Source organism: Bombina bombina, chromosome 5 (genome assembly GCF_027579735.1).
Source record: "Bombina bombina isolate aBomBom1 chromosome 5, aBomBom1.pri, whole genome shotgun sequence".
In the NCBI taxonomy this organism is placed as follows: domain Eukaryota; kingdom Metazoa; phylum Chordata; class Amphibia; order Anura; family Bombinatoridae; genus Bombina; species Bombina bombina.
This window is the reverse complement of record NC_069503.1, coordinates 568709087-568735592: the sequence shown is the minus strand read 5'-3', so window position 1 is coordinate 568735592 and position 26506 is coordinate 568709087. Positions and strand designations below refer to the sequence as shown.

The 26506-nt window shown below is 38.2% G+C and overlaps 1 protein-coding gene across 1 annotated transcript in view; it reads right to left on the bottom strand.

Annotated features, from left to right (window-relative positions):
* The window catches only part of FASTKD3 (FAST kinase domains 3), a 244585-nt gene that overhangs the window by 211129 nt on the left and 6950 nt on the right, over positions 1-26506 (bottom strand). Inside the window, exon 3 of the mRNA XM_053714516.1 lies at positions 7279-7364. Coding sequence (XP_053570491.1) covers positions 7279-7364 — 86 coding nt within the window. The remainder of the gene's footprint in view (positions 1-7278; positions 7365-26506) is intronic.

Below are 26506 nucleotides of genomic sequence, written 5' to 3'. Positions count from 1 at the left end.
TTAGTGCGTAAAACCGCCTTATCAGCATGAAAAAACAGATAAAGGGGGTCACATTGCAAAGCAGAAATCTCAGAAACTCTGCGCGCAGAGGCCATTAGCCAACAAAAAAAACAACCTTCCTAAATAACAATTTAATGTCAACAGTATGCATAGTCTCAAACAGAGCCTGCTGCAAAACACTAAGAACAAGATTGAGGCTCCAAGGCAGAACTCCAGATCTAAACACAGGTCTGATCTTAGCCAGAGTCTTAACTAAGAATTTCACATCCGGAAGCTCAGCTAAATCTTTTGTTCAGTAAAACCGACAGGGCCGATATCTGTCCCTTCAGGGAACTAGCAGATAAACCCTTCTCCAGTCCATCCTGGAGGAAAGCTAAAATTCTGGCAACCTTAACCTTATGCTAGGAAAAGCCACGCTCTTCCCACCAGTACAAGTAAGTCCTCCACACTTTATGGTAGATACAACGAGTAACTGGCTTACAAGTTTGAACCAGTGTCGATAACACTCTCAGAAAATCCTCTCTTGGCTAAGACTAAGCATTCAATCTCCCCGCAATCAGCCTCAGAGAATCTAAATTTTGATGAACGAAGGGACCCTGTATCAGCAGATCCCTGCGACAAGGTAACCTCCACTGAGGAGATGAGGACATCCCCACCAGATCTGCAAACCACGTCCTTCGCAGCCACAACGGAGCAATCAGAATCCCTGATGCTCTTTCCTGCTTGATGCGAACCACCACACGAGGGAGAAGGGGTAATTGAGAAAAAAGATATAGGAGTCTGAACCTCCATGGTACAGATAGGGCATCAGTTCCGCCTGAGGATCCATCAACCTCGACCCGTACCTGGGTAGGTTGGTATTGAGGCGGGATGACATGAGATCTATCTCCAGCGTACCCTCTGGGTGAAGAGACCATTCCCCTGGGTGAAAGGATTGCCTGCTCAGGAAGTCCGCTTCCCAGTTGTCCACACCCGGAATGTGGATCGCTGACAGTGTACATTTGTGAGTCTCCACCCACTCTAGTATCTGAGATACTTCTCTTTTCGCCAAGGAACTTCTCATTCCCTCCTGATGGTTGATATAAACAACCGAGGTTATATTGTCTGATTCGAATCTGATAAACTGGGAAGAACCCCAGAAGGGGCCAAGCCTTCAAGGCATTGAAGATTGCCCGGTGTTCCAAAATATTGATCGGAAGGGAGGGCTCCTCATGAGTCCACAGACCTTGTGCCTTCTTGGCACCCCAAACGTCTCCCCAGCCGGAAAGGCTTGCGTCAGTAGTCGCAATCTCCCAGAACGGTCTCAAAAAGCACATGCCTTGGGACAGATGATCTGGACAGAGCTACCAGGAGAGCGAGTCTCGACAGGCTGTCCAGCACGATCTGTTGATAGTTGTAAGGGTCTGAGATGGAATCTGGCAAAAGGAATGATGTCCGTGCAGGACACCATAAGTCCGATTACCTCCATACACTGAACCACTGAGGGTCTCGAGGAGGCCTGGAGAGCAAGACATGCAGAAGTTAGCTTGCAATGTCTCTGATCTGTGAGGAATATTCTCATGGATATGGAGTCTATTATAGTTCCCAGAAATTCACCCTTGTACTTGGAGTAAGAGAACTCTTTTCCAAGTTTATCTTCCATCCATGTGATCGAAGGAGATTGAGAAGGGACTCCGAATGTTCTTCCGCTAGACGAAAAGATGGTGCTTGTACCAAGATATCATCCAGGTAAGGCGCTACTGCAATACCTTGTGTTCTGGCAACGGCTAGAAGAGCCCCCAGAACCTTTGTAAATATCGTTGGAGCAGTAGCTAGGGCAAACGGAAGAGCTATGAACTGGAAGTGCTGGTCCAGAAAAGCAAACCTCAGGAACTAAAATATTCCCTGTGAATCGGGACGTGAAGGTATGCATCCTTCAGGTCTATTGTGGTCATAAACTGTCCTTCCTGAACCAGAGGCAGGATTGACCATATTGTTTCTTGAAAGAGGGAACACTAAGAAACTTCTTTAGGCACTTTAGCTCCAGAATGGGACAGAAAGTTCCCTCCTTCATTAAAACCTGAAAAAAATTGAATAAAACCCCAAACCTCTTTCTGCTGTAGGTACCGGGACAATTACTCCTAGAGAGGAGAGATCCCATACGCAACCTAAGAAGGAAGCCCTCTTTTCTGGTCTTGTAGACACCCTGGAGAGTAGGAATCTGCCCCAGGGCGGGTGAGACTTGAATCCTATTTTGTATCCTTAAAATACAACCTCCAGGACCCAAGAGTCCTGTACATCCTGGAACCAAGTGCCTGAACAAAAAAAGACAAACTGCCCTCTACTCGATCCGATCCCGGATCAGGGGCCGCCCCCTTCATGCCGATTTGTTCTTGGCGGGCTACTTAGTCTGTTTGGACTTATTCCAGGAGTGAGCCACCTTCCAAGTACTCTTTGGCTGCTCGGACTTGGAAGAAGACTGCTGTCGTTGTGACTTGTCGGCACGAAAGGAACGAAAATTAGACAGTTGCCGTCCCTTAGGCCTATTCTTCTTATCCAGCGGTAGGAAGGCACCTTTGCCTCCGGTAACTGTTGAGATAATGGAGTCCAGCCCTGGACCGAATAAAATCTTCCCCTTAAAGGGAAGAGAAAGGAGTCTGGATTTAGAAGTCATATCCGCAGACCAAGACTTCAACCAGAGAGCCCGGCAGGCTAAAACCGCAAAGCCAGCAGCCTTTGCATTTATGCAAATAATCTGCATGTTCTCGTCACTGATGAAGGAGTTAGCAATTATCAGTGCTTTAATTCTCTCCTGAATATCCTCAAGGGGAGTCTCCACCTCAATGAGCTCCGACAGAGTGTCGCACCAGTAGGTAGCTGCTCCAGCAACCGCGGCTACAGCTGCCACCGGTTGAAATAAAAACTCTGTATTTTGAAATATCTTCCTTAGAAAAGTTTCCATTTTCTTATCCATAGGCTCTCTAAAAGAAGAACTACCCTCCAGAGGGATAGTAGTATGCTTAGAGATAGTGCAATCTACCTTAGGGATGCAGCCCCACAAATCTAATGGAGAGTAAGGGACCGGGAATAATTTCTTAAAAGTAGACAAGGGGGAAAAAGAAGTTTCTACTCTTTCCCATTTGTTACTAATAATGTTCGCCATATTAACTGGCACAGGAAAAGTCAGAGGGACCTTCCTATATTCATAAACTCTGTCTAATTTAGGGATCTTAGGTTCCTCAGGGAGTGTAGCCTCTGGAACCTCTAGCGTAGACAGAACCTCCTTTAGATTTAAAATTGAGCATCTGCGTTTTTTATTAAAGCAGGGTTCCTCCGCTGAAGGAAGTTTAGAAACTGAAGTCTCCGACTCAGAAAGTTCACCCTCTGAAGCTACAGAGGTTAACTCATCCTCGGATAGCTGGTATATAGTAGCTAAATCCAAAAGATATTTAGATGACTCTAGGTCAGGAGAACTATGTTTAACCTTTCTCTTGCATTTGTTAGAGCAAGGTAAGGCACTCAGGGCCGCAGACACAGCCAACTGTAAATGCGCTGTAAAGTCCGCTGGAAAAGGTCCCCTCCAGATGGAGGATTAATTGAGCCATGGGGAACTGCATGTGAAACGGGTAATGTAGAAAGGGTAGTGATTTCTCAGGACCCAGATTCCTGAGAAGTAGGCGGCTCAGAAGGGCTAATAGCGCTATGAGTATTAGCAGGCTTGTCTCCCTTCTTAGACTTTAGAACAGTGTTTAGGCAAATCAAACAAAATTGAGCAGGCGGGCAAACCACAGCATCCTCACAATATAAACAGGAATTATTAATCAGTACAGAAGGAGCGGTCCTCCATAGCTTTGTATATACCCACAGAAGGACAAGCAAAAAAATGTTTTTATTTAAAAAAACGGCACCTTAATACTCCCAATGGCTGGGGCACTCACCACCTCCTAGACCCAGACAGCTAACAGTGAAAAACGCTCTCCTCAGGAATGATTTCTGCAGCAGGATCTTAGGAAATGAAAGAGACTGCACCCGGTCATGTGGTGCATTATCCCCTGCTATGAAAAAGGGCACAAAGCTATTATGAGCTGAGCAACACTTCAAAAACAAAAGTGAAACCTGATTGTTCCAAGCCAAAAACACTATGAGCCCAAAAAATCTCTCACATTAAGCAGATATAAATCCCCTAGCTGTTCCAATAATCTCCCTGAAGGAGATATTAACCCTTGATCCTATTGAGGTATAAAGGAGCCACACTTTGACTCTGTATAGCGTTTTAAATTGTATATATAAAAACGGTCTTACCCTCCAGGATCCATGCTGTGGAACAGGCACAGCCTCTCAAGCATGACAGTCTTGCAGCAGCACTTCTGACATGGACTTGAGTGTGTAGCAGCAAGCAGTTAAACTTGTCAACACTGATTGCTCAGGAGCTGTTAGCGACAGTCTGGATGGGTTTGCAGAAAAACTTTCCCTGCATCTCCAGACTCCAACATTTTAATCAATACTCTCACTGAGAGGTTGACATGATTACTTAAAACTCCAGTCCTTTCTTGAAGGGAACATACCCAATACAGGACTATCCAAATCTTCTGACACTTCTCTGCCACCTCCAATAGTGACGGAAGGCAAAGAATGACTGGGGGACAGGGGAAGTGGGGGGGATATTTAATCCTTTGGCTGGGGCGTCTTTGCCTCCTCCTGGTGGCCAGGTGTTGTATTTCCCAACAGTAAGGAATGAGGTAGTGGACTCTCACTGCCTTATGGAAGGAAAGGTGTGTACAAATATGATTATTTAAAAGTTAAATTTAAGACAAAAAAGTGTATGAAGATTTAAAAAAAATAAAAAAAAAAATATATGTGTTCAACTTGCTCCAAGTAGAGCACTATTGCTCCTTCAACCAAGGATACCAAGAGAATGAAACATATTTGATTACAGAAAATGGCAAGTTGCTTAAAATTGTATGTTCTATCTCAAGGTTTTTAAACCTGTCCTCATGACTCCCTAACAGGCCAGAGTTACAGGATTACCTTGGGTGAGAACAGGTTAACAATCATATTTTACCTGCTCTAGTTCAGATAGCCTGAAAAACTGTCCTGTTAGGGAGTCATGAGGACAGATTTGAAAACACCAAAACAAACTTTCATTATTCAGATAGGGATGGCATGTCATTTTAAACAATTTTCTAATTTACTTCTATCAACAATTTTGCTTTGTTCTCTTGGTATTCTTAGTTGAAAGCTAAATCTAGGAGGTTCCTATGCTAATTTCTAAGCCCTTGAAGGCCACCTCTTAGCTCAGGGCATTTTGACAGTTTTTCATCACTAGAGGGTGATCGTTCATGTGTTTCATATAGATAACACTGAGCTCACGCACGTGGAGTTCCTAGGAGCCAGCACCGATTGGCTAAAATGCGATTCTGTCAAAAGAACTGAAATAAGGGGCAGTTTGCAGAGGCTTAGAAACAGGATAATTAAAGAGGTAAAAAGTGTATAGAACTGTGTTGGTTAAAGGGACAGTCAACACCAGAATTTTTGTTGTTTAAAAAGAAAGATAATCCCTTTATTACCCATTCCCCAGCTTTGCATAACCAACACAGTTATAATAATACACGTTTTACCTCTGTAATTATCTTGTATCTCAGCTTCTGCTGACTGCCCCCTTATTTCAGTTCTTTTGACAGACATGCAGTTTAGCCAATCAGTGCTCAGTCCTAGGTCACTTTACGTGCATGAGCTCAATGTTAGCTATATGAAACATGTGAACTAATGCCCTCTAGTGGTCAAAATGTATTCAGATTAGAGGCAGTCTAAGAAATTCGCATATGAACCTCCTAGTTTTAGCTTTTAACTAAGAATACCAAGAGAACAAAGCAAAATTGGTGATAAAAGTAAATTGGGAAGTTGTTTAAAATTGCATGCCCTATTTAAAACATGAAAGGTTTTTTTGGACTTGACTGTCCCTTTAAGCAAAACTAGGCAATTGGTAATAAAGGGATTATCTATCTTTTAAAACAATAAATATTCTGGTGTAGACTGTCCCTTTAAAGTAAGTTGTCATTAAAGGTGTAACTTTTTCTATTACTTTATAATGACATTTATTTTTATTTTTATTGTATTTTATCTTTTTGACAGAATTTCCTATTTCACTTTTATTTTATCAAAGCATTAATAAAAATGTTCACCAGTGTTCAATAACAATTATGCAATGCATACCTAGCATTTAAAGGGATAGTCTAGACAAAATTTAACAGGCATGATTCAGCTAGAGGATGCAATTTTTAAGCAACTTTCTAATTTTCTCCTATTGTCAATTTTTCTTCGTTCTCTTGGTATCTTTATTTGAATGTAAGTTTAGGAGCTGGTCCATTTTTGGTTCAGCATCTGGGTAGCGCTTGCTGATTGGAGGCTACATTAAGACACCAATCAGCAAGCGCTACCCAGGTGCTGAACCAAAAACGGGCTGGCTCTTATGCTTAAATTCCTACTTTTTCAAATAAAGATACCAATAGAACGAAGAAAATTTGACAACAGGAGTAAATTAGAAAGTTGCTTAAAATTGCTGCTCTATCTGAATCATGGAAGTTTAATGTTGACTAGACTATCCCTTTAAATGCTTCTGCAAAATAATTGTAACCAGCCAATTATCAAGGTCCTCTGAAAATTACCACTAATGTTAAAAATGCTGTGGATGAATATAAAAAAAATAATAATAATAATAATAATAATAATAATAATAATAATAATATATAATGTATTTCTGGACATACATCAAAACTAGAGCGTTGCCTCTTGAAAGAATTGTATCTTACATGAGTTTGTTAATGCATCTTCAAAGACACAGTCCTACGTACTAAGATGCAGCTAAGTAGCTAAGAGAGTACTTAGATAAAATGAAGCAGCAATAGATGATTTAGGTACAAGTATCATCAGAACATGCTAGAATTTAAATGATAATTTCCCAAAAGATAAAATATTTGAAATGCATAAAATGTGCTATATTTGTGCTAACATTCATTTTCTTCTGGAATATGCACTCTTTTTTTCAGAAGCAGCAGCACAAATAGTTTCATAGTTTTACTTCCTACAAAGTCAGTCTATAAAACATTCCACATTAAAAAGATCTGTCTGCTCTGGGATGTCCTTAGCAGAGGGGTGAAAATGAAGTCTATTAAAAGATGTAGAATATTACAATTCTGGTCACACTGGTCTCCAAAGTCATATCACAGATGAGCATTGTGTGCAAAGTCAGGGAGAAATAGCAATTTAAAAGCCAAAAGATATTAGAAAATGATGCCGTACCTCATAAAAAGGGCACTCCAAGGTAACGGTAAGGAATAACTGGGTCAGCTGCGATAACACAAATTTATCCAAATTGCCTGTTTGAGCTAGAATATTAAAATAAGACGGAGTTAGGATTTTATTCAAATGCCCCTACATGAAACTGATAAAACATATGCAAGAAAAAAAATAAGAAAGAAATACATGAATAATTTAAGATTTGATAACTACTATTCAAAAGACATTTAAATATTCTAGCAGTATTTTTATCTAATTCCAACTTGTATAAAAATACAAAAACTAGAAAGTTTAAGGAACTAAATCTACACATAAAAAGTTCACTCTAATTGTGCCTTTATTTCAGCTATTTATATGCCTGCGTTGTTATGAGACTGACTTATAAGGTTGCAAACCCATTTGTCCTGTAGCACATACTGCTCAGGTTTCATTAGTTTTGAACCTAATACTTTGGCTCCACCTAGTGGTAACATCATTTTTTTTACAGCTCTACTTAAAAATCATAGCAAATTTTGTAACATTTTAGATATGCAACTGCCTTGACACATTGTACTTAGACTTTACTTTTTTTTTATCACCACTTCATAAGCAACCTTATTGTGAAAATGTAATGTACAAAAAAGAGCTATATTTTTAGCTAACATAAAAAAATGTGGCCAATTAATATTCTTGTGTCTACAAAACCTAATGTCATGGTAAAACATAGTCTCATTAATAAAAGTATTTTAGCCCCAAACTTTTTTTTTTACTTACCTATTTAATGGAATAAGTAGTACAACAAAGACATGCTTTATAAGACAATGTGCTGCTTAGACATGTGTCTGATTACATAAAAGTACATATTTAACCCATTAAAGGGACAGTACACTGTAAAATTGTTTTTCAATTAATGTATTTTCAATGACTTGCTATACCAGCTGCAGAGTATAAAATGTTTGAGAGTTTGCATTTTCAAGTTTATTTGTATATATGAATTAGCTAGTTTTGTGTTTTAAACCACAGCCTATTACAATGGGTTGAGCTTCAGGTAATATCAGATCTCATTATGTTATCACTTTTATTCACACAGACTTGCTTCCTTATCTTATATCTGTTTGTAAAGCAAACTCAGTACTTAGAAAGAATAATAATAATAAATCAACATTTTATTACTTAAACTATCCTGCAACCCACTGAGAGTGTAATTTCTTCTGCTGGCTGTGTTTACATAGTCTGTCAATAGCGTATACTCCAGTATCAACATTTTTAGTATAGGTTGTGATACCACAGGCTAAATCAGCTATTTCATATGCTGAAATAGGGGGTAAAGGAGCTACTTGTAAACAATTTAATACACTCCAGCAGGTAAAATGGATCATTAGGAACAATTTAAAGGGGAGACATTTTTTTGGGGTGAACTGTCCCTTTAAGGACAAGGCCATTTTCCAATTTCTTTCCCTTAAAGGGCCAGTAAACCCACAAAATAATATTATATAATTCTGCACATAGCTTAGCGCCATCTTTCTACCTTAAAGGATTTCAGTGAAAAATTGCTACGAAAGTGTAACTCGCTCCCGCTCTGGTCTGGTAGTAGGAGCGATTTACATTGAGTTTAATGGCGCGATCGGGCTGGCTGTGAATAGACAGCGTGCCCGATGCGCTTAGGGAAAACAAACAGACCCGCTCAGTAGAGCCAGGAGCGGCGTACTGTAAAAGTAACTTTCGTAGCAGTTTTTCACTGAAATCCTTTCAGGTAGAAAGATGGCGCTAAGCTGATGTTATATAATTCTGCACTATGCACTAAACATTATTTTGTGTGTTTACTGGTCCTTTAAGATGTAGCTGTAATTTTCCTCTTACTCATTTACTGTACCCACACATATTATATACTGTTTTTCTCGCCATTAAATTAATTTTTGAAAGATAACAATATTTTCATTATATCTTATAATTTACTATAATTTTCTAAATTTTGTCCTGAATTTAGAAATACCCAATAACATGTTCTTTGCTTTTTTTTGCAAGTTATAGGGCAATAAATACAAGTAGCACTTTGCTATTTCCCAACTTTTTTTTTTTTTCTTCAAAATTAGCCTAGTTACATTAGATCACTGATATCTGTCAGGAATCTTTGAATATCCCTTTACATGTATATATTTTCTTTTTGTAGACAACCCAAAGTATTGATCTAGGCCCATTTTGGTATATTTCATGCCACCATTTCACCGCCAAATGCCATCAAATAAAAAAAAAAGTTAACTTTTTTACAAACTTTAGGTTTCTCACTGAAATTATTTACAAACAGCTTGTGCAATTATGGCACAAATGGTTGTAAAAGCTTCTCTGGGATCCCCTTTGTTCAGAAATAGCAGACATTTATGGCTGTGGCATTACTTTTTGGTAATTAGAAGGCCGCTAAACGCCACTGCGCACCACACGTTTATTATGCCCAGCAGTGAAGGGGTTAATTAGGTAACTTGTAGGGAGCTTGTATGGTTAAGACAACCCAAAGTTTTGATCTAGGCCCATTTTGGTATATTTCACGCCACAATTTCACCGACAAATGTGATAAAAAACAAACAAAAAAAAAAACGTTCACTTTTTCACTAACTAGGTTTCTCACTGAAATGATTTACAAACAACTTTTGCAATTATGGCATAAATGGGTACTGGCAGTATCCACTTATCAAAAAAAGGTGCATTTTTAAATTAAAATTTTTATTTTTCTGTAGTGTAGCTGGCCCCCCTCAATACCCCCCTCATCCCTTTTTTAAAAATAATTTTCCACCCTCTCCCACGCGCACCAACACCACAATCGATGCACATATTAGTGCAGATCGCTGGGGCACACGCGCGCACTCTCGCATGCACCGGGGACTAATCCGACACTGCTGGACGGAAGTGATCCATGTTGGGCCGTCCACCTGCCTCCCTGCAGCTGCTCCCACCCACCAATGGTCGGCACCATCAGAGTGGCCCTCTCTGCATCTGTGTGCCAGAAAAGGTATTGCAGTGATGCCTCAATATAGAGGCATCACGGCAATAACTTGAATGTGTCTGGAAGCGATCAGGATTGATAACAGCCGCTTTAAACACCTAACGACGTACAGGGTACGTCGGTCTTTAAAGACCAGTTTGTGTTTGACGTACCCTGTACGACATGTGTCGTTAAGGGGATAAATTAAATCTTATGGATTGATACTGAATTGAGATGTCCAGTAGATTTCTAAGACAATAAAACAATCTGAAATGACTTATTGTATGTTTCTATAGGTATAAACTGTTAAAGTTAGCGCTTCGGAAACTGTTGGCGCTCTACAAATAAATGATGAAATTATGAAAGTTATTTAGGACCAGCAAAGTATAAATGACATCTAATATATTAAAGAATGGACCTATAACATTAGATGTCCCTTTAAGGATCACAGCTTTAAAGTATGTGTTAAAGGTTAGCATAATTTTAGTAATTGTTAAAGGGACACTCAATGATAATTAAACTTTTATTATTCAGATAGAGCATGCTATTTTAAACAACTTTCCAATTTACTTCCATTAACAAAATGGAGTCTTTTTATATTTAAACTTTTTGAGTCACTAGCTCCTACTGAGCATGTGCAAGAATAAGTGTGTATGCATTTGTGAATGGCTGTCACATGGTACGTGTATGAATTTGTGATTGGCTGATGGCTGTCACATGGTACAGGGGGAGTGGAAAAATACATAACTTTTAAAATTCTCAGAATAAAAATCTACTACTCATTTCGAGTTCAGACTAAGGGATATTTGTTGATTATGCAAATCTACTGTGTTGACTGGTCCTTTAATGGAACCAAGAGTGCTGCATTGTGGGGTGACACTACTTCTGCAGCCAGCCATGTCACATTTCTGGATGTTCTCTAGTATGGCTGCCAGGTCCAGAGCTACCCTTCTCTTCACTCACTCTGCTTATGCTCTCTGTGGGATGCTTGAGAAAGACATTATGTGGCTGACAGAGAACCATCAGACACAGAGCTATGACATTATGTTTATTATTAGGGTTGCACCGATACCATTTTTTTATGACCGAGTACAAGTACCGATACTTGTTTTCAAATACTCGCCGATACCAATTACTGATACTTTTTTTTAATGTCATGTGACAGTTTACCAAGCACAATACAGACTAATTATTTAAGATTCCTTCTTTATAATTTTAAAGGACTGTAATTCAAAAGACATTATTTAATAATAAGTTTTATTTATCACAAAGTTCACTGAACATGTTTATAAATAAAAAATATTACAATAAAATATTACATTTAAAGGGGTAATGCAATTGGGTTGTAGGGCTGTTATATAACATCAAGCTGACATTTGTATGGAGGTTCGACTCTAAGTTGAACAGTCTTTCACTTTCCACACTACTGCATGGGGCAGAAAGATATTTTTGGGCCATTTTAGCCAGAGCTGGAAATCTGTTTATTAACTGCCCAGTACTTCAGGGGTTTGTCTGAACGAGGTACAGTGATCTCTCCTACAATAATACAAATAACAGCAATTTGTATTGGCAGAACATTTTTTTTTTTTAGTTTAGTCTCCTCTCCAGTTTAAAATAAAATGGGAACATGCAGTTTGAAAAAACGCCACAAGATAGCATATGGGTAGGAAGTAGAGGTATCAGTTTAAGTATCGGTGCATTTGCACGAGTATAAGTACTCAGGCAAATACTTGGTATCGGTACCGATACCGATACTAGTATCGGTATCGGTGCAACCATATTTATTATTAATAATAATGATCTTTAACCTGATTCACAAAATGAGGCCAGTGTGCCTGGTTACTATATAGTAATACTTAGAGTAGTACTCATAAAAAGTGCCATCCTCTGGTTAAAGGGACAGTCAACACCAGAATTGTTGTTGTTTAAAAAGAAAGATATTCCCTTTATTACCCATTCCCCAGTTTTGCATAACCAACACAGTTATATTAATACTCTTTTTAACTCTGTGATTACCTTGTATCTAAGCCTCTGCAAACTACCCCCTTATTTTAGTTCTTTTGACAGACTTGAATTTTAGCCAATCAGTGCTTACTCCAGGGTAACTTCACGTGCATGAGCTCAATGTTATCTATATAAAACACATGAACTAATGCCCTCTAGTGGTCAAAATGCATTCAGATTAGAGGCAGTCTTCAAAGTCTAATAAATTTGCATATGAAACTCCTAGAATAAGCTTTCAACTAAGAATATTGGTGATAAAAGTAAATTGGAAAGTTGTTTAAAATTACATTCCCTATTTAAATCATGAAAGTTTTTTTGGACTTATCTGTCCCTTTATGGGTATATAAAAACATAATTTATGTAAGAATTTACCTGATAAATTAATTTCTTTCATATTCGCAAGAGTCCATGAGCTAGTGACGTATGGGATATACAATCCTACCAGGAGGGGCAAAGTTTCCCAAACCTCAAATGCCTATAAATACACCTCTCACCACACCCACAATTCAGTTTAACGAATAGCCAAGCAGTGGGGTGATAAAGAAAGCAGTAAAAAGCATCAACAAAAGTAATTTGAAAATAATTGTGCTTTATACAAAAAAATCATAACCACCATAAAAAGGGTGGGCCTCATGGACTCTTGCCAATATGAAAGAAATTAATTTATCAGGTAAATTCTTACATAAATTATGTTTTCTTTCATGTAAATGGCAAGAGTCCATGAGCTAGTGACGTATGGGTTATCAATACCCAAGATGTGGAACTCCACTCAAGAGTCACTAGAGAGGGAGGGATGAAAATAAACAACAGCCATTTTCCGCTGAAAAAATAATCCACAACCCAAAATATAAGTTTATTCTTTAAATGACAAGAAAATCTTAAAACATCAGCAGAAGAATTTAGTAAATGTATGAAAAGAAGACCAAGTTGTCGCTTTGCAAATTTGATCAACTGAAGCTTCATTCTTAAAAGCCCACGAAGTGGAGACTGATCTAGTAGAATGAGCTGTAATTCTCTGAGGCGGGACCTGACCCGACTCCACATAAGCCTGAAGAATCAAAAGCTTTAACCAAGAAGCCAAGGAAATAGCAGAAGCCTTCTGACCTTTCCTAGGACCAGAAAATATAACAAATAGACTAGAAGTCTTCCTGAAATCTTAGTAGCTTCAATATAATATTTCAAAGCTCTCACCACATCCAAAGAATGTAAGGATCTTTCCAAAGAATTCTTAGGATTAGGACACAAGGAAGGGACAACAATTTCTCTAATGTTGTTAGAATTCACAACCTTAGGAAAAAAATTAAATGAAGTCCGCAAATCCGCCTTATCCTGATTAAAAATCAGAAAAAGAGATTCACAAGAAAGAGCAGATAGCTCAGAAACTCTTCTAGCAGAAGAGATGGCCAAAAGGAACAACACTTTCCAAGAAAGTAGATAAATGTCCAAAGAATGCATAGGCTCAAAATGGAAGAGCCTGTAAAGCCCTCAAAACCAAATTAAGATTCCAAGGAGGAGAGATTGATTTAATGACATTCTTAATACGAACTAAAGCCTGTACAAAACAGTGAATATCAGGAAGTGAAGCAATCTTTCTGTGAATAAAACAGAAAGAGCAGAGATTTGTCCCTTCAAGGAACTTGCAGACAAACGCTTATCCAAACCATCCTGAAGAAACTGTAAAATTCTTGCAACTCTAAAAGAATGCCAAGAGAATTTATGAGAACACCATGAAATGTAAGTCTTCCAAACTCAATAATAAATCTTTCTTGACAGATTCACGAGCTTGTAACATAGTATTAATCCACTGAGTCAGAGAAACCTCTATGACTTAGCACTAAGCGATCAATTTCCATACCTTCAAATTTAATAATTTGAGAACCTGATGGAAAAACGGACTTTGAGACAGTAGATCCGGCCTTAACGGAAGTGGCCAAGGTTGGCAGCTGGACATCCGAACAAGACCCGCATACTAAAACCTGTGATGCCATGCTTGAACCACCAGCAACACAAACTATTGTTCCATGATGATTTTGGAAATCACTCTTGGAAGAAGAACTAGAGGCAGGAAAATATAAGCAGGTTGATAACACCAAGGAAGTGTCAGCGCACCCACTGCTTCCGCCTGAAAATCCCTGGACCTGGACAGGCATCTGGGAAGTCTCTTGTTTAGATGAGAGGCCATCAGATCTCTCTCTAGAAGACCCCATATCTGAACAATCTGAGAAAACACATCTGGATGGAGGGACCACTCCCCTGGATGTAAAGTCTGACGGCTGAGATAATCCGCCTCCCAATGTCTATACCTGGGATATGCACCACAGAATTTAGATAGGAGCTGGATTCCGCCCAAGCAAGTATCTGAGATACTACTTCCATAGCTTGTGGACTGTGAGTTCCACCCTGCTGATTGACAAATGCCACTGTCTGTGATATTGTCTGTTTGAAAATAAATGAATGGTTCTCTCTTCAATAGAGGCCAAAACTGAAGATTTCTGAGAATTGCACAGAGTTCTAAAATATTGATTGGTAATCTCGCCTCTTGAGATTTCCAAACCCCTTGTGCTGTCAGAGATCCCCAAACAGCTCCCCAACCTGAAGGACTTGCATCTGTAGTGATCATAGTCCAGGTTAGCCGAACAAAGAAGCCCCTTGAACTAAACGCTGGTGATTTAACCACCACGTCAGAGAGTGTCAAACATTGGGATTTAAGGATATTAATTGTGATATCTTTGTATAATCCCTGCACCATGGATTCAGCAAACAAAGCTGGAGAGGTTTCATGTGAAAACGAGCAAAGGGAATCGCGTCTGATGCTGCAGTCATGAGACCTAAATTTTCCATGCACCTAACCACTGAAGGGAATGACTAAGACTGAAGGTGCCGGCAGGCTGCAACCACTTTCACATGTCTCTTGTCTGTTAGAGACAGAGTCATGGACACTGAATCTATCTGGAAACCTAAAAAAGGTGACCCTTGTCTGAGGAATCAAGAAACTTTTTGGTAAATTGATCCTCCAACCATGTTTGCAAAGAAACAACACTAGTTGATTTGTGTGAGATTCTGCAGAACGTAAAGACTGAGCTAGTACCAAGATATTGTCCAAATAAGGAAACACCGCAATACCCTGCTCTCTGGTTTCCATAAAGCAGGGCACCTAGAACCTTTAAAAAAGATTCTTTGAGCAGTTGCTAGTCCAAATGGAAGAGCAACGAATTTTAATGCTTGTCTAGAAAAGAGAATCTCAGGAACTGATAATGATCTGAATGAATTGGAATATGAAGGTATACATTCTGCAAGTCCATTGTGGACCTAAAAAGTTCTTGCTGAATAAAAGGCAGAACAGTCCTTAAAGTCACCATTTGAAAGTTGGTACTCTTACATAACGATTCAAAATTTTCAGATCCAGAATTGGTCTGAATGAAATTTCCTTCTTTGGGACAATGAACAGATTTGAATAAAACCCCAGACCTTGTTCCTGAAAAGGAACTGGCATGACTACCACTGAACTACAGGTCTGAAACACACTTCAGGAAAGCCTGAGCTTTAACTGGATTTACTGGGATGCGTGAGAGAAAAAAATCTTCTCACAGGAGGATTTACTCAGAATCCTATTCGATACCCCTGAGAGACAATACTCTGAAACCATTGATTTTGGACAGAATTAATCCAAACATCCTTGAAAAAAAAAACTAATCTGCCCCCTACCAGCTGAGCTGGAATGAGAGTCGCACCTTCATGCGGACTTAAGGGCTGGCTTTTGGTTCCTTAAACGGGTTGGATTTATTCCAATTAATGAAGGTTTCCAATTGGAAACAGATTCCATAGGGAAGGATTAGGTTTTTGTTCCTTATTTGAAAAAAAGAACGAAAACGATTAGAAGCTCTATATTTACCCTTAGGTCTCTTATTACCTTGGAAAGAAAGAGATAGCAATCTAGACTTAAAAAGTCATATCAGCATTCCAAGATTGACGCAATAAAGTCTAGCATTTGGCGCACCCGCTGGCCTAATACTGCAAGAAAAATGTAGTCAATTTTGAAAAAAAGACTAAACCCCAGGTAAGAAAAATATGTCTTAAAATGTTTATTTCCCCAAATTTGAAACTGACAGGAAATACATGAAACTGACTCATGGCAAATATAAGTACAATACATATATTTAGAACTTTATATAAATGCATAAAGTGCCGAACCATAGCTGGGGTGTCTTAAGTAATAAAAAACATACTTACCAAAAAGACACCCATCCACATAAAGCAGATAGCCAAACCAGTATATCGTCGATCTGAAAAGAGAGGTAGGAGATGAAACTCTACGACCGATAACAGAGAACCTATGAAATAGATCCCCGTTAGGAAGACCATTGCATTCAATAGGTGATACTCCCTTAACATCCCTCTGACATTCGCTGTACTCTGAGAGGAATCGGGCTTCAAAATGCTGAGAAGCGCATGTCAACGTAGAAATCTTAGCACAAACTTACTTGTAAAACTGAATTGTGGGTGTGGTTAGGGGTGTATTTTTAGGTATTTGAGGTATGGGAAACTTTGCCCCTCCTGGTAGGATTGTATATCCCATACGTCACTAGCTCATGGACTCTTGCCAATTAAATGAAAGAAATAAAAATTGAGTAGTACTAGTTTCAGGGCTGGACAAATACTTTGAGACCTGGTTATTATTATTGGTTATTTGTAGAGCACCAACAGATTCTACAGCCCTATTGTTCCTGTCTTCAAAAGTTTTCTTTTTTTCCTTCTACATGCAATATCTAAATAAATTAAAACACTGTTGATTTCTAAAAACTGGCTACTAAATTTCATATAAATTTGCCAAACTAAAATGTACTGCCTAGTAACGTTCCAGTTATCAGGGGTGTTTAGCCTGTATACATACAAAAGGACCGTCATTTTCCTTTTCCCTTAGCAGAGTTAATAAAAAAACAGTTTATAGGAATACATAATGTTTGTTACAACTCAGTTTCTATTACAATTTGCAGTTTGAGCAGCACATAAACCTAGTTTATTTCAAACTTTTAATTATAAAAATAAGATTCAAGGGGCGGAGCCTGATGCTGAAGCGGCAGGACATGCCTTGGAGATGCTCCTCATTATAGTTATTATTTTATGAGCCAATTCACAAAATTTCTTGAAAGTTGGTGTACATTAATAGTCCTGAAGATATGTGTGGGCTTGCCCATTAAGCACTCTTCTGACAAATGCTCTTTGGCATGCTTTAATAGTTATAGAGAGACATTTTCGCAGTGAGGCCTATGTGACTTAACTGGGAACTGGAGCCTAGTGGAGATTAGTCTAGCGTGTGTCATCCTCAATTGCCTGGATTACTGATGCAACATGGAGATCATCTCAAAGGCACTACATGCTCTGTTAATAAACTTTGAAAGGACTATGCTCCAGACTTTGGACGCTCTGCAGATACAAACGTCAGGAGATGGTAGTCAGCCTGATTCTATGAAAGCTATCTCTGAAGGATTGCAGCTCATGGAACGAGAAAGGCTAACTGATGGGAATCTCAAGACAACATTGACAGATTATATCTTGCAGGATGCAGCCGACCCTCGGGGACAGATTAATGAACGCCCAGCCTGCAGGAGGGAAGAACGGGGGATCTCACAAAGCGATTTAAAAGGCAGCCTAAGAATAGATAAATCTTCCACGATGAAGTGATGGGCCCTAGCTACCTGACCTCATATTGGCAATGGCCTGCCCGGACAATCTCTAAAGAGGAGGAGATCCCCAAGTCCTTGCCTGAAATAGTGAGTACCGACTCTTTAGCTCCTCTAACAGACAGGTTTTTCGCAAGAAATCGACAAATTAGACCCCAGAGATCTGACATCAAATTATATGATTTACCCGGGGCAAGCATTCTCAAGTACAGGAGTGGGATAGGAGATGCCTTCGATTGTTAGTCAGCCACAACCTCTACTGCCAGGCGGTAACATGCTTGATTATTGCCCTGTTGCTACTTATTCTTGTTTTATCTGAACCTTTTAATGACAACAGTAATGTCTGAAACCCTAGTCTCAGGAAAATATGTGGGACATTTATCTTTTTTACAGTTGAACATTTTGCTCCTGTCATGATCTGTGGCCCAGTCCTTAAGCTATATATATATATGGTTCACTGCCTAGTTTAAAGTTTATTCCTATTCATAGTTTAAAGTTTTTATTAAAATGATTGTGAATTCTGTATTTTCTGGGTTAAAATGCTCAAAGTTTAGAATGTCATTTTTTGTTTATTTTGTATGTAAGCTTTAATCACAAGGTACATGTGTAATGTTTTATTTCTATAGGCTACAAAGGGAACTAACCATACTGGTACAATTTGGGTATGCAGCAATCAGAAGTCCATATATACCACAATATATATTTGTTCCTCATACTTGTAGGTAGCTTCATATAAATATCCAAGTTTTAGCTGATTATCTTATCACAGTTGTATATTGAGTAATACTAGACCATGGCATCTATGCGTATTTATATTTTTATTTTATTTATTAGTTTGAAATTCTGGGAATTCACAACTTGGGCAGACAATAAATTCCCAATATACTCTTCCTCAGTTAGTGACTTAATATTTATCTTATGACCATACATATAGACTGGATCTGTCCACTAGGTGGGAGTACAATCCCAATTTTGAATTTACTAGTGAAGTGGGTCTTTACTGTTCTGTTGGTACCTTCATTAGAGAATATATTAGAACTATGAAATAGCCTATGGTGAATTCCTAGAGAATCCTTAATAAAGGATATTATATTTTATCCCTGATACTAGAGATATAAGTACTTTGGTTATTATATTTGACTGTAGGGAGATTGGTTGCTATCTAATAATTTAGGCTAATCTAAATCTTTAGCCTCTTATTTACCTGAGTCTTTACATACATGTACCTATTAACATAGCTGCTATTTTTACTTCTGGTTTGCTGCAGGCCCATATATATTTATATTCTCCACAGAGTGGAGGCTGATATGCATATCTTTTTTTTTTTTGTGTGAGTGATGACCCCATGATACAAAAATGTCCCTCTCAAAGACTCATTTCTAATATTGGACCCGCTCCCCCATACTTATATCTGTTTACTGGATAAGCAGAGGAACACAGATTCCATTAAACTGTCCCCAAACTTAAAGTATTTGTCTTAATTTTAAGAGGCATATGTTTATAGTAAGAAATGTATAGAGTAATGACTTATAGGCAGATAATATATAAATTATAGGGACAACATTGGTACTATTATTCTAGTCTGTTAGATTATTATAGTTTATACCTCTTAAAGGGACACTGAACCCAAATTTTTTCTTTTGTAATTCAGAAAGAGCATGCAATTTTAAGCAACTTTCTAATTTACTCCTATTATCATTTTTTTCTTCGTTCTCTTGCTATCATTATTTGAAAAAGAAGGCATCTAAGCTTTTTTTTGGTTTCAGTACTCTGGACAGCACTTTTTTAATGGTGGATGAATTTATCCACCAATCAGCAAGGACAACCCAGGTTGTTCACCAAAAATGGGCCTGCATCTAAACTTACATTCTTCCATTTCAAATAAAGATACCAAGAGAATGAAGAAAATTTGATAATAGGAGTAAATTAGAAAGTTGCTTAAAATTTCATGCTCAATCTGAATCACGAAAGAAAAATTTTGGGTACAGTGTCCCTTTAAAGAATATATATGAAAAAATTCTTAGGTATTATGCAATATTACTCAGTTAACTTTACTCTATCATTAACTTTTACAGAACCTGCTATTCCTACATAGAATTAGAGGTATGCTTCTTATTTTAGTTTTAAATTATCACCCTTCCCCTTATAATATTGATCTTAAGAGTGAACCCATGCTCATTTATTTTAGATAGTCATCCTATGGTGCGGTATAGAAAGAGTGTGTTTGTTTAAAGGGACACTGAACCCAAATTTTTTCTTTCGTGATTCAGATAGAGCATACAATTTTTATTTTAACTCTTGCTTGTTAAAATAATGCTATCTTGGGGCGTGTCTAAGCAGCGGCCATGATAGGTCGCATATTTTAAACCTCTAGCAAAAATCTTCTGGATTTATGATATACCGCAGGATTTACTCAGCATTACCCTTCACAAAGTGCATCATCGGCTTTCTAAAGATCTGCTGATTAGATTCATATTAGAATCCTCATATCTACACTAACCTGGTGCCTAAATCAACCTGCGGCCTATCTCACATCAATACGGAACCCCCCCCCCGGAGCACGGGGTAAAACAAGCTCATCATGCCATCTCTCAGCAGGGAAGACTTCTACACCACATTAAATATGCTTCTTTCTGGTTTTGAACAACAAATGGATAACTGCTTCAGCGATCTATCTTCAGTGCTTAAAGAGAGTACAAGTGAAAAGGCACCGCTGCAGCCTGCTAACAGAGTCCTCGATGCGCCTCCCGACACCCAGACCCAAGCTAAAATGGAGGCCTCATATCCTCGAGCAGTAACGATTAAGCACTCTATCCCTGACAGCGTCATAACGAGAGGGGGGAAACCTGAGACCTCTGCCTTGGAGACCGAGGTGCTAGTGTCAGCGCTAAGTAACCGATGCCCATCTGATCCGCACCTATTCAATGCCCAAGGCTGCATGGAACTAGCTGAGGACATAGATCACCCTGCCGCTCCAGCTGCCACACATAATTCCCGGTCTGGAGGAGAGAACTTACTAGCGGTGGTTCCTCGGGAGGATGCGGCCGGCCTCCGGAGGGGCGACCTGATTGACCATTGCCCTTGGCTCCTCCGCTCTCCTCCCAAGTACCGGAGTACACTGGAACCCACAATGGCAGATCTCTTCACGGCAACCTCGATCCGACCAGCCGACAATAGTTTTACTACCGGTCTCTCTGGATATAAACTACAGTGGACAGCACAGCCGCAGAACTCCACAGTAGCTCCCCACGTCGTCGGACTTTTACTTTCCTCACTCATACCTCTCACACCCAAGCACCATCTCTGTCGGAGGACGGCAGGCCTCTCCTTACCCTTGTTGCACACGCCGCAGCCTCGCTGCAGAAACAGGGCTCTCTCCCCATTGAACACTCATAATAGAAGCGGTGTGGGTTAGAGAGACAGGTACTTAAGCTCCCAGGGAGAGATGTCTGCTGCCCTTTGTATGGGACTATTGTTTCTCAATACACGTCAATGATAGCGTATTGTACTGTTGCTTCTTTTACTTTTAATATTTCATGTTATTGTTCGCATAGTTCTCTCTTTTTTCTCATTTTTTTCCCTTGTTTTTCTTTCTAATTGCATAGAATCCTCCTCTCTATATATAGTGTGGGGTTTTATATGTTACATTAAGATTTTGACTCTGGACTAATTTATTGGAAGAGTGCTGTTTATTCTGCTGGAAATTTGTGACTTAATTTTAGCATGTATACCAGTTAGACCTGTCGTCCCCTATATTGCCACTAGCATATTCACACCTTTGATATATTACATATACTCAAACCAGCCCAGAGATGCAGAACTCAGAGAACTCCCTAGAAACCCATACACTATTAGTCCCACCCCGCCATTAATAGTCAAGAGGGAGACCCATCTTTTTTATAACTGCCACTTAACATTACATTTAGGAAGCCTAAACAATGAACTGATCTATCTGAGATAGTATTTATCTGTAATCTTTATGAACACCCCAGCCTCAGTGTTTATTCCATTTATTGCAGTCAGTACACACCTCCTCTAATCGCTTTCCTCTATTGACCTTTCCTCTCCTACCTTACAAACATAATCCCTTGGCCTAGCCCTAGTACTTGTCTTAGATAGTTATTCTCGCCTAAGTACACTCTGGGTAGAGAAGTTCACTCATATAACCGACAAGCTGAATCCCATCCCTCTCGAGCTGTTATCATTATTCCCCCTGGTTGATTAGTTACTAAAAAGAGGATTTGTCCATCCTTTAGTCTTTTTTTATATAACAACCCGACATAGCAAGAACACGCCAATCCTTCATAAGACATCCCCCCTCTCTTCTCTTATTCTATTAGCCCCCTCCTATAGCATTAATACTCCAGAACTCTAGATTACCTGGTTCATTATATACCTCACCTCTAGCAGCCCTTACTTCAGTTTCCAAATCGCTACAACAACCAGTAAAACTTCCCCACCAGAAACATTCACCCCTGCTGAGATCAGATACCCCCCTTACATTACAACTCCCTTCCCCAAACTAGAGCGGCTCTTGACCGCTGACCACCCCTACCCCTGACCCAATATATTACAAAATGAGGTCCCTGAATTCATTGACACTTATTACCACTGACCCATCAACTTAGTTTGGCACGCCAAGCTCTTCCTTATCCTATTCTGCATTAACAGACTGTCGTAATTCCTCTCCATTCAACTTACTAATTCATAGCTGATATAGTTACAGAGTGCAAACTCATAGGCGGCTCTTTCTCAATCCCAATATCCTTTACACTCACCGACAAGGGTCACTGTATCATAGCTCATTTTACTATTACTGTTGCCTTATGCAGTCTTTTACCATTTTAGCTCTTTTGTCCTTTATAACTATTTATTGAAAAACTTGTCCTATCTTCCTGATGGTATGCCATGCACATAATTGATATGTAAAATGACCCTCCAATGTCTGCTACGCTGCATATCTCGAAAATGTCAGTTGGAATTTATGTCATTTCCTGAATCTACACCGTTAAGTGTCAATATGTAATGTTGTATCTGTTACTAAACCTCAATAAAAATATAAAGTTAAAAAAAAAAAAAATAATGCTATCTTGAAATATATATAAAACAGAAAAATTATTTAAGGTTTTATTATTATGTTAATACAAGTGTTTCATAACTTGAGCTGCACTGGGAATGATTCATTCTAGATGTTATGAGCTGTAATGTTATATAAGGTGGACATAGATTATGATGTAATAGTCAATACACTTACAACAGATTGCTTGTGTCATTTGCCGAATGTGAATTGTATTTTGTTATGTTTTAATATACCTCAATAAAAAATGTTTATATATATATATATATATATATATATATATATATATATATATATATATATATATATATATATATATATATATATATATATATAAAAGATTCAAATACACAGTAGCTAAAGTATAAATCACCTAAACAAAATATTTTTATTTCATAATTCAGACAGAGCATACAATTTTAAACAACTTCCAAATTTACTTCTATTACCAAAATGTGCTTCATTCTCTTGATATCCTTTGTTGAAAGAGCAGCAATGCACAACCAATGATCATATATAGAAGTAAATTGGAGAGTTTAAATGCAGAGCAATCACACAAAATCTTCAGTATTTTTTTAGACTTTAATGTAGGAGTAGCTTCTTCTCAAAAAACGCTACATAGCAACACGTCTCTATAGCATTTGTGTTTCTAAAATTTTTTGAGGGGCCTTGTTGTACTTAACAGACATCTTCGATCCTCTCGCCTGAGCAGAGAGCTTTAGATAATTGGGCCGCTAGTAATTACAAGACATTTGTGTTGTGTTGCTATAGAATAAAATATCAGCCAAATCGAAACTTGTTTTAAGATAAATTTAAAATCTTTTTTACTGCAGTTGTTTTTCAGTAGCTAAACTCCACATACTAATTGCCAATCCAGGCTTTAGTCCACAGACAATATAAGTAGCCTCAGTCATAAAATAAGTTTAAAATGCATTGTTTTGCGATTTTTATCTGATAAAGACAATTAGGGACAGATATGTAGCAGTGTTAATGATGGCTTGTAAGCTTACAATCCTTTTTCAAATAAAGATACCAAGATAACAAAGAAAAATTGACAATAGGAGTAAATTAGAAAGTTGCTTAAAATTGCATGCACTATCTGAATCATGAAAGAAAAAAATTTGGGTTCAGTATCCCTTTAAGTGTTTTTAATTTAGTGTGTGTGCAGTATGACCAGATTTTATTAGTGTGGGTCAATCCTTTTATGTTGCATCTTTCTACAACGTTTGAATAAAAAAATTCTAGAATTTCACCCCTGGCTTCTAACTTTTTGGGTTATTCTCCATACATCTATATACAAAAATACTTCTATCTGGTTCCTAAAAGTATGTTTGGCTCCTAAATATTCTTATTATCTGATACATTTCAAACAGATGTAACTTGCTTTTGTTTCTAGTTTACTTTTCTGTCAGTTAAATAAATGTAATTATGGATTTTGAACACACTTCAGCTGCATACAGCTGGCAACATAAATTAGTGAGACCAGCTAGTGTAAAATGCTTACAGCATTTCATGAAAATTGTGAGAGAATTTCAGACATACCCTGAGAGCTCCCGAGTTCAGCCCAGGTAGCTCCCCTGTCCTCAAGGAATGGTTTGTTTTATTTTACAATAGAACAAACTACTTTATTAGAAATTAATATTGCATAAATATGCTTTTACATGTTTTTATTTACTTGACTGCAAAGAGCTCCAATGCACACACACACACACATATATATATATATATATATACATATATATATATATGTTTTTATATGTGTATATGTCTGTAAATGCATATATATATATATATATATATATATATATATATATATATATATACACATACACACAGACACGTGTGTCTCTATGTTAAAGCCCTTTGCCTGCCTGAGACCTCATATATTTGAGCCTTTATAACTTTTTGTGTAATATTTTCTTTTTAAATAATTTTATTAGATAGTGTTATTATGAGTGTAACGGTACTATTCAAATGTTTTTTTGATGTGTTTGGTGACACTTTTTTGATTTGGGAAACAGTTAACCAGAGTTATGAGGTTGAGTTATCCTGATCGCGTTTACTTTCAACTTGTAATACTTGCACTACATCCAATGCGCTTGAACAGCCGCAATTAAACCGATATTGCGCGTGTGTAACTGTTAGCTACTCGTAACCTGGCCCTATATACTTTTCAAGTGTCCATTTCAGTATGTCTGACCATATCTTTTTTCTCATCACAATAAGTCTATTTATAAATTAGATTAGGCAGATGAAAAGTAATGGATTGTGTATTGTGACACCTGGGCCTTAGATTAGGCACATCTGTATTAGATAAAAATGATCACGTGAAGAATATGCATAATTCAAAATTGTGTTACTATCTACTTAATGTATATCTAATTTGTCTATATATTTTGTATATTATATATATGCAATAAAGTGATTTAATCTCTTGATTCCTTGTAAGTCAGGAGACAGTTTAATACTTTAGTTTACTGGGTTCTCTTTCCAATGTAGAGTATATTGCAGTTTCCTGTGACAGCAAAAGCACAGCATCCCACAAATTGAAGATTGAGCATCAAAAGAAGATCAGTTTTCTCCAAAGGATGTTTTTAGCGGGTTCACCAGCCGGCTAAAATTTTAGACAATGTTAGACTAAAATGAGCTAATATTAAAAAATCTCAACTTTTATTGCACAAATTATCAATAATTACATTTATGTTAACTTATGACATTTGTGCTTTGGATAGCAGAAAATGACATAATATTGGAAAATATTACACGGTCTCCACCTGGCTACTTCATAATGCCCCATGGCTGGCCACATTTTCTTTGGAGAACACTGAAAATAAAAGTGCATGGATAAGTGACATGAGGTTGTACCTATGCAATACTAAAGGACGAGTGTAGCAGTTATAGGGATAAGAAACCTCAACAATTTATTTTGTGATTCAGACAGAGCATACAGTTTTTAAGAATTTTCCAATTTACTTCTATAAGCAAACTTGCTTAGTTCCCATGGTATTCTTTCTTGAAGAGATACTTAGGTAGGTGTCTGGAGCACTACATGACAGTAAATGGTACAGCCATCTAGTGCTCTTGCTAATGGATAACATTTTTGAAAAACTGCTGCCGTATAGTGCTCCAGACACATGCTGCTGAGTGCACCTAAGCTTACGTCCCTGCTTTTAGGCCCTGCTTTTAAATAGAAGATAAGATACATAAGGGAATGAAGAAAATCCAAGTTCATGTCCCTTTAACCCCTGGAGTGCTAACGACGGCTATGAGCCGTCACAGAGTTTCCCACTCTGGTGGTAACGACAGCTTAGAGCCGTCGCTAGCACTCTCCCACCATAAGGGAGATCTGCGGGCTCTCACCCGCTCCTACCCCATAGTGACAGGCATCACCGGGGCTTCACGTTATTCGTAGTGACGTCACCGCGCAACTTTATTTAAAATTCACAATGTAAAGTATCTCAGGCATCTAAGAGGCTTCAGACCCCCAAGACCCACCATTGGAAAGGTAATTGC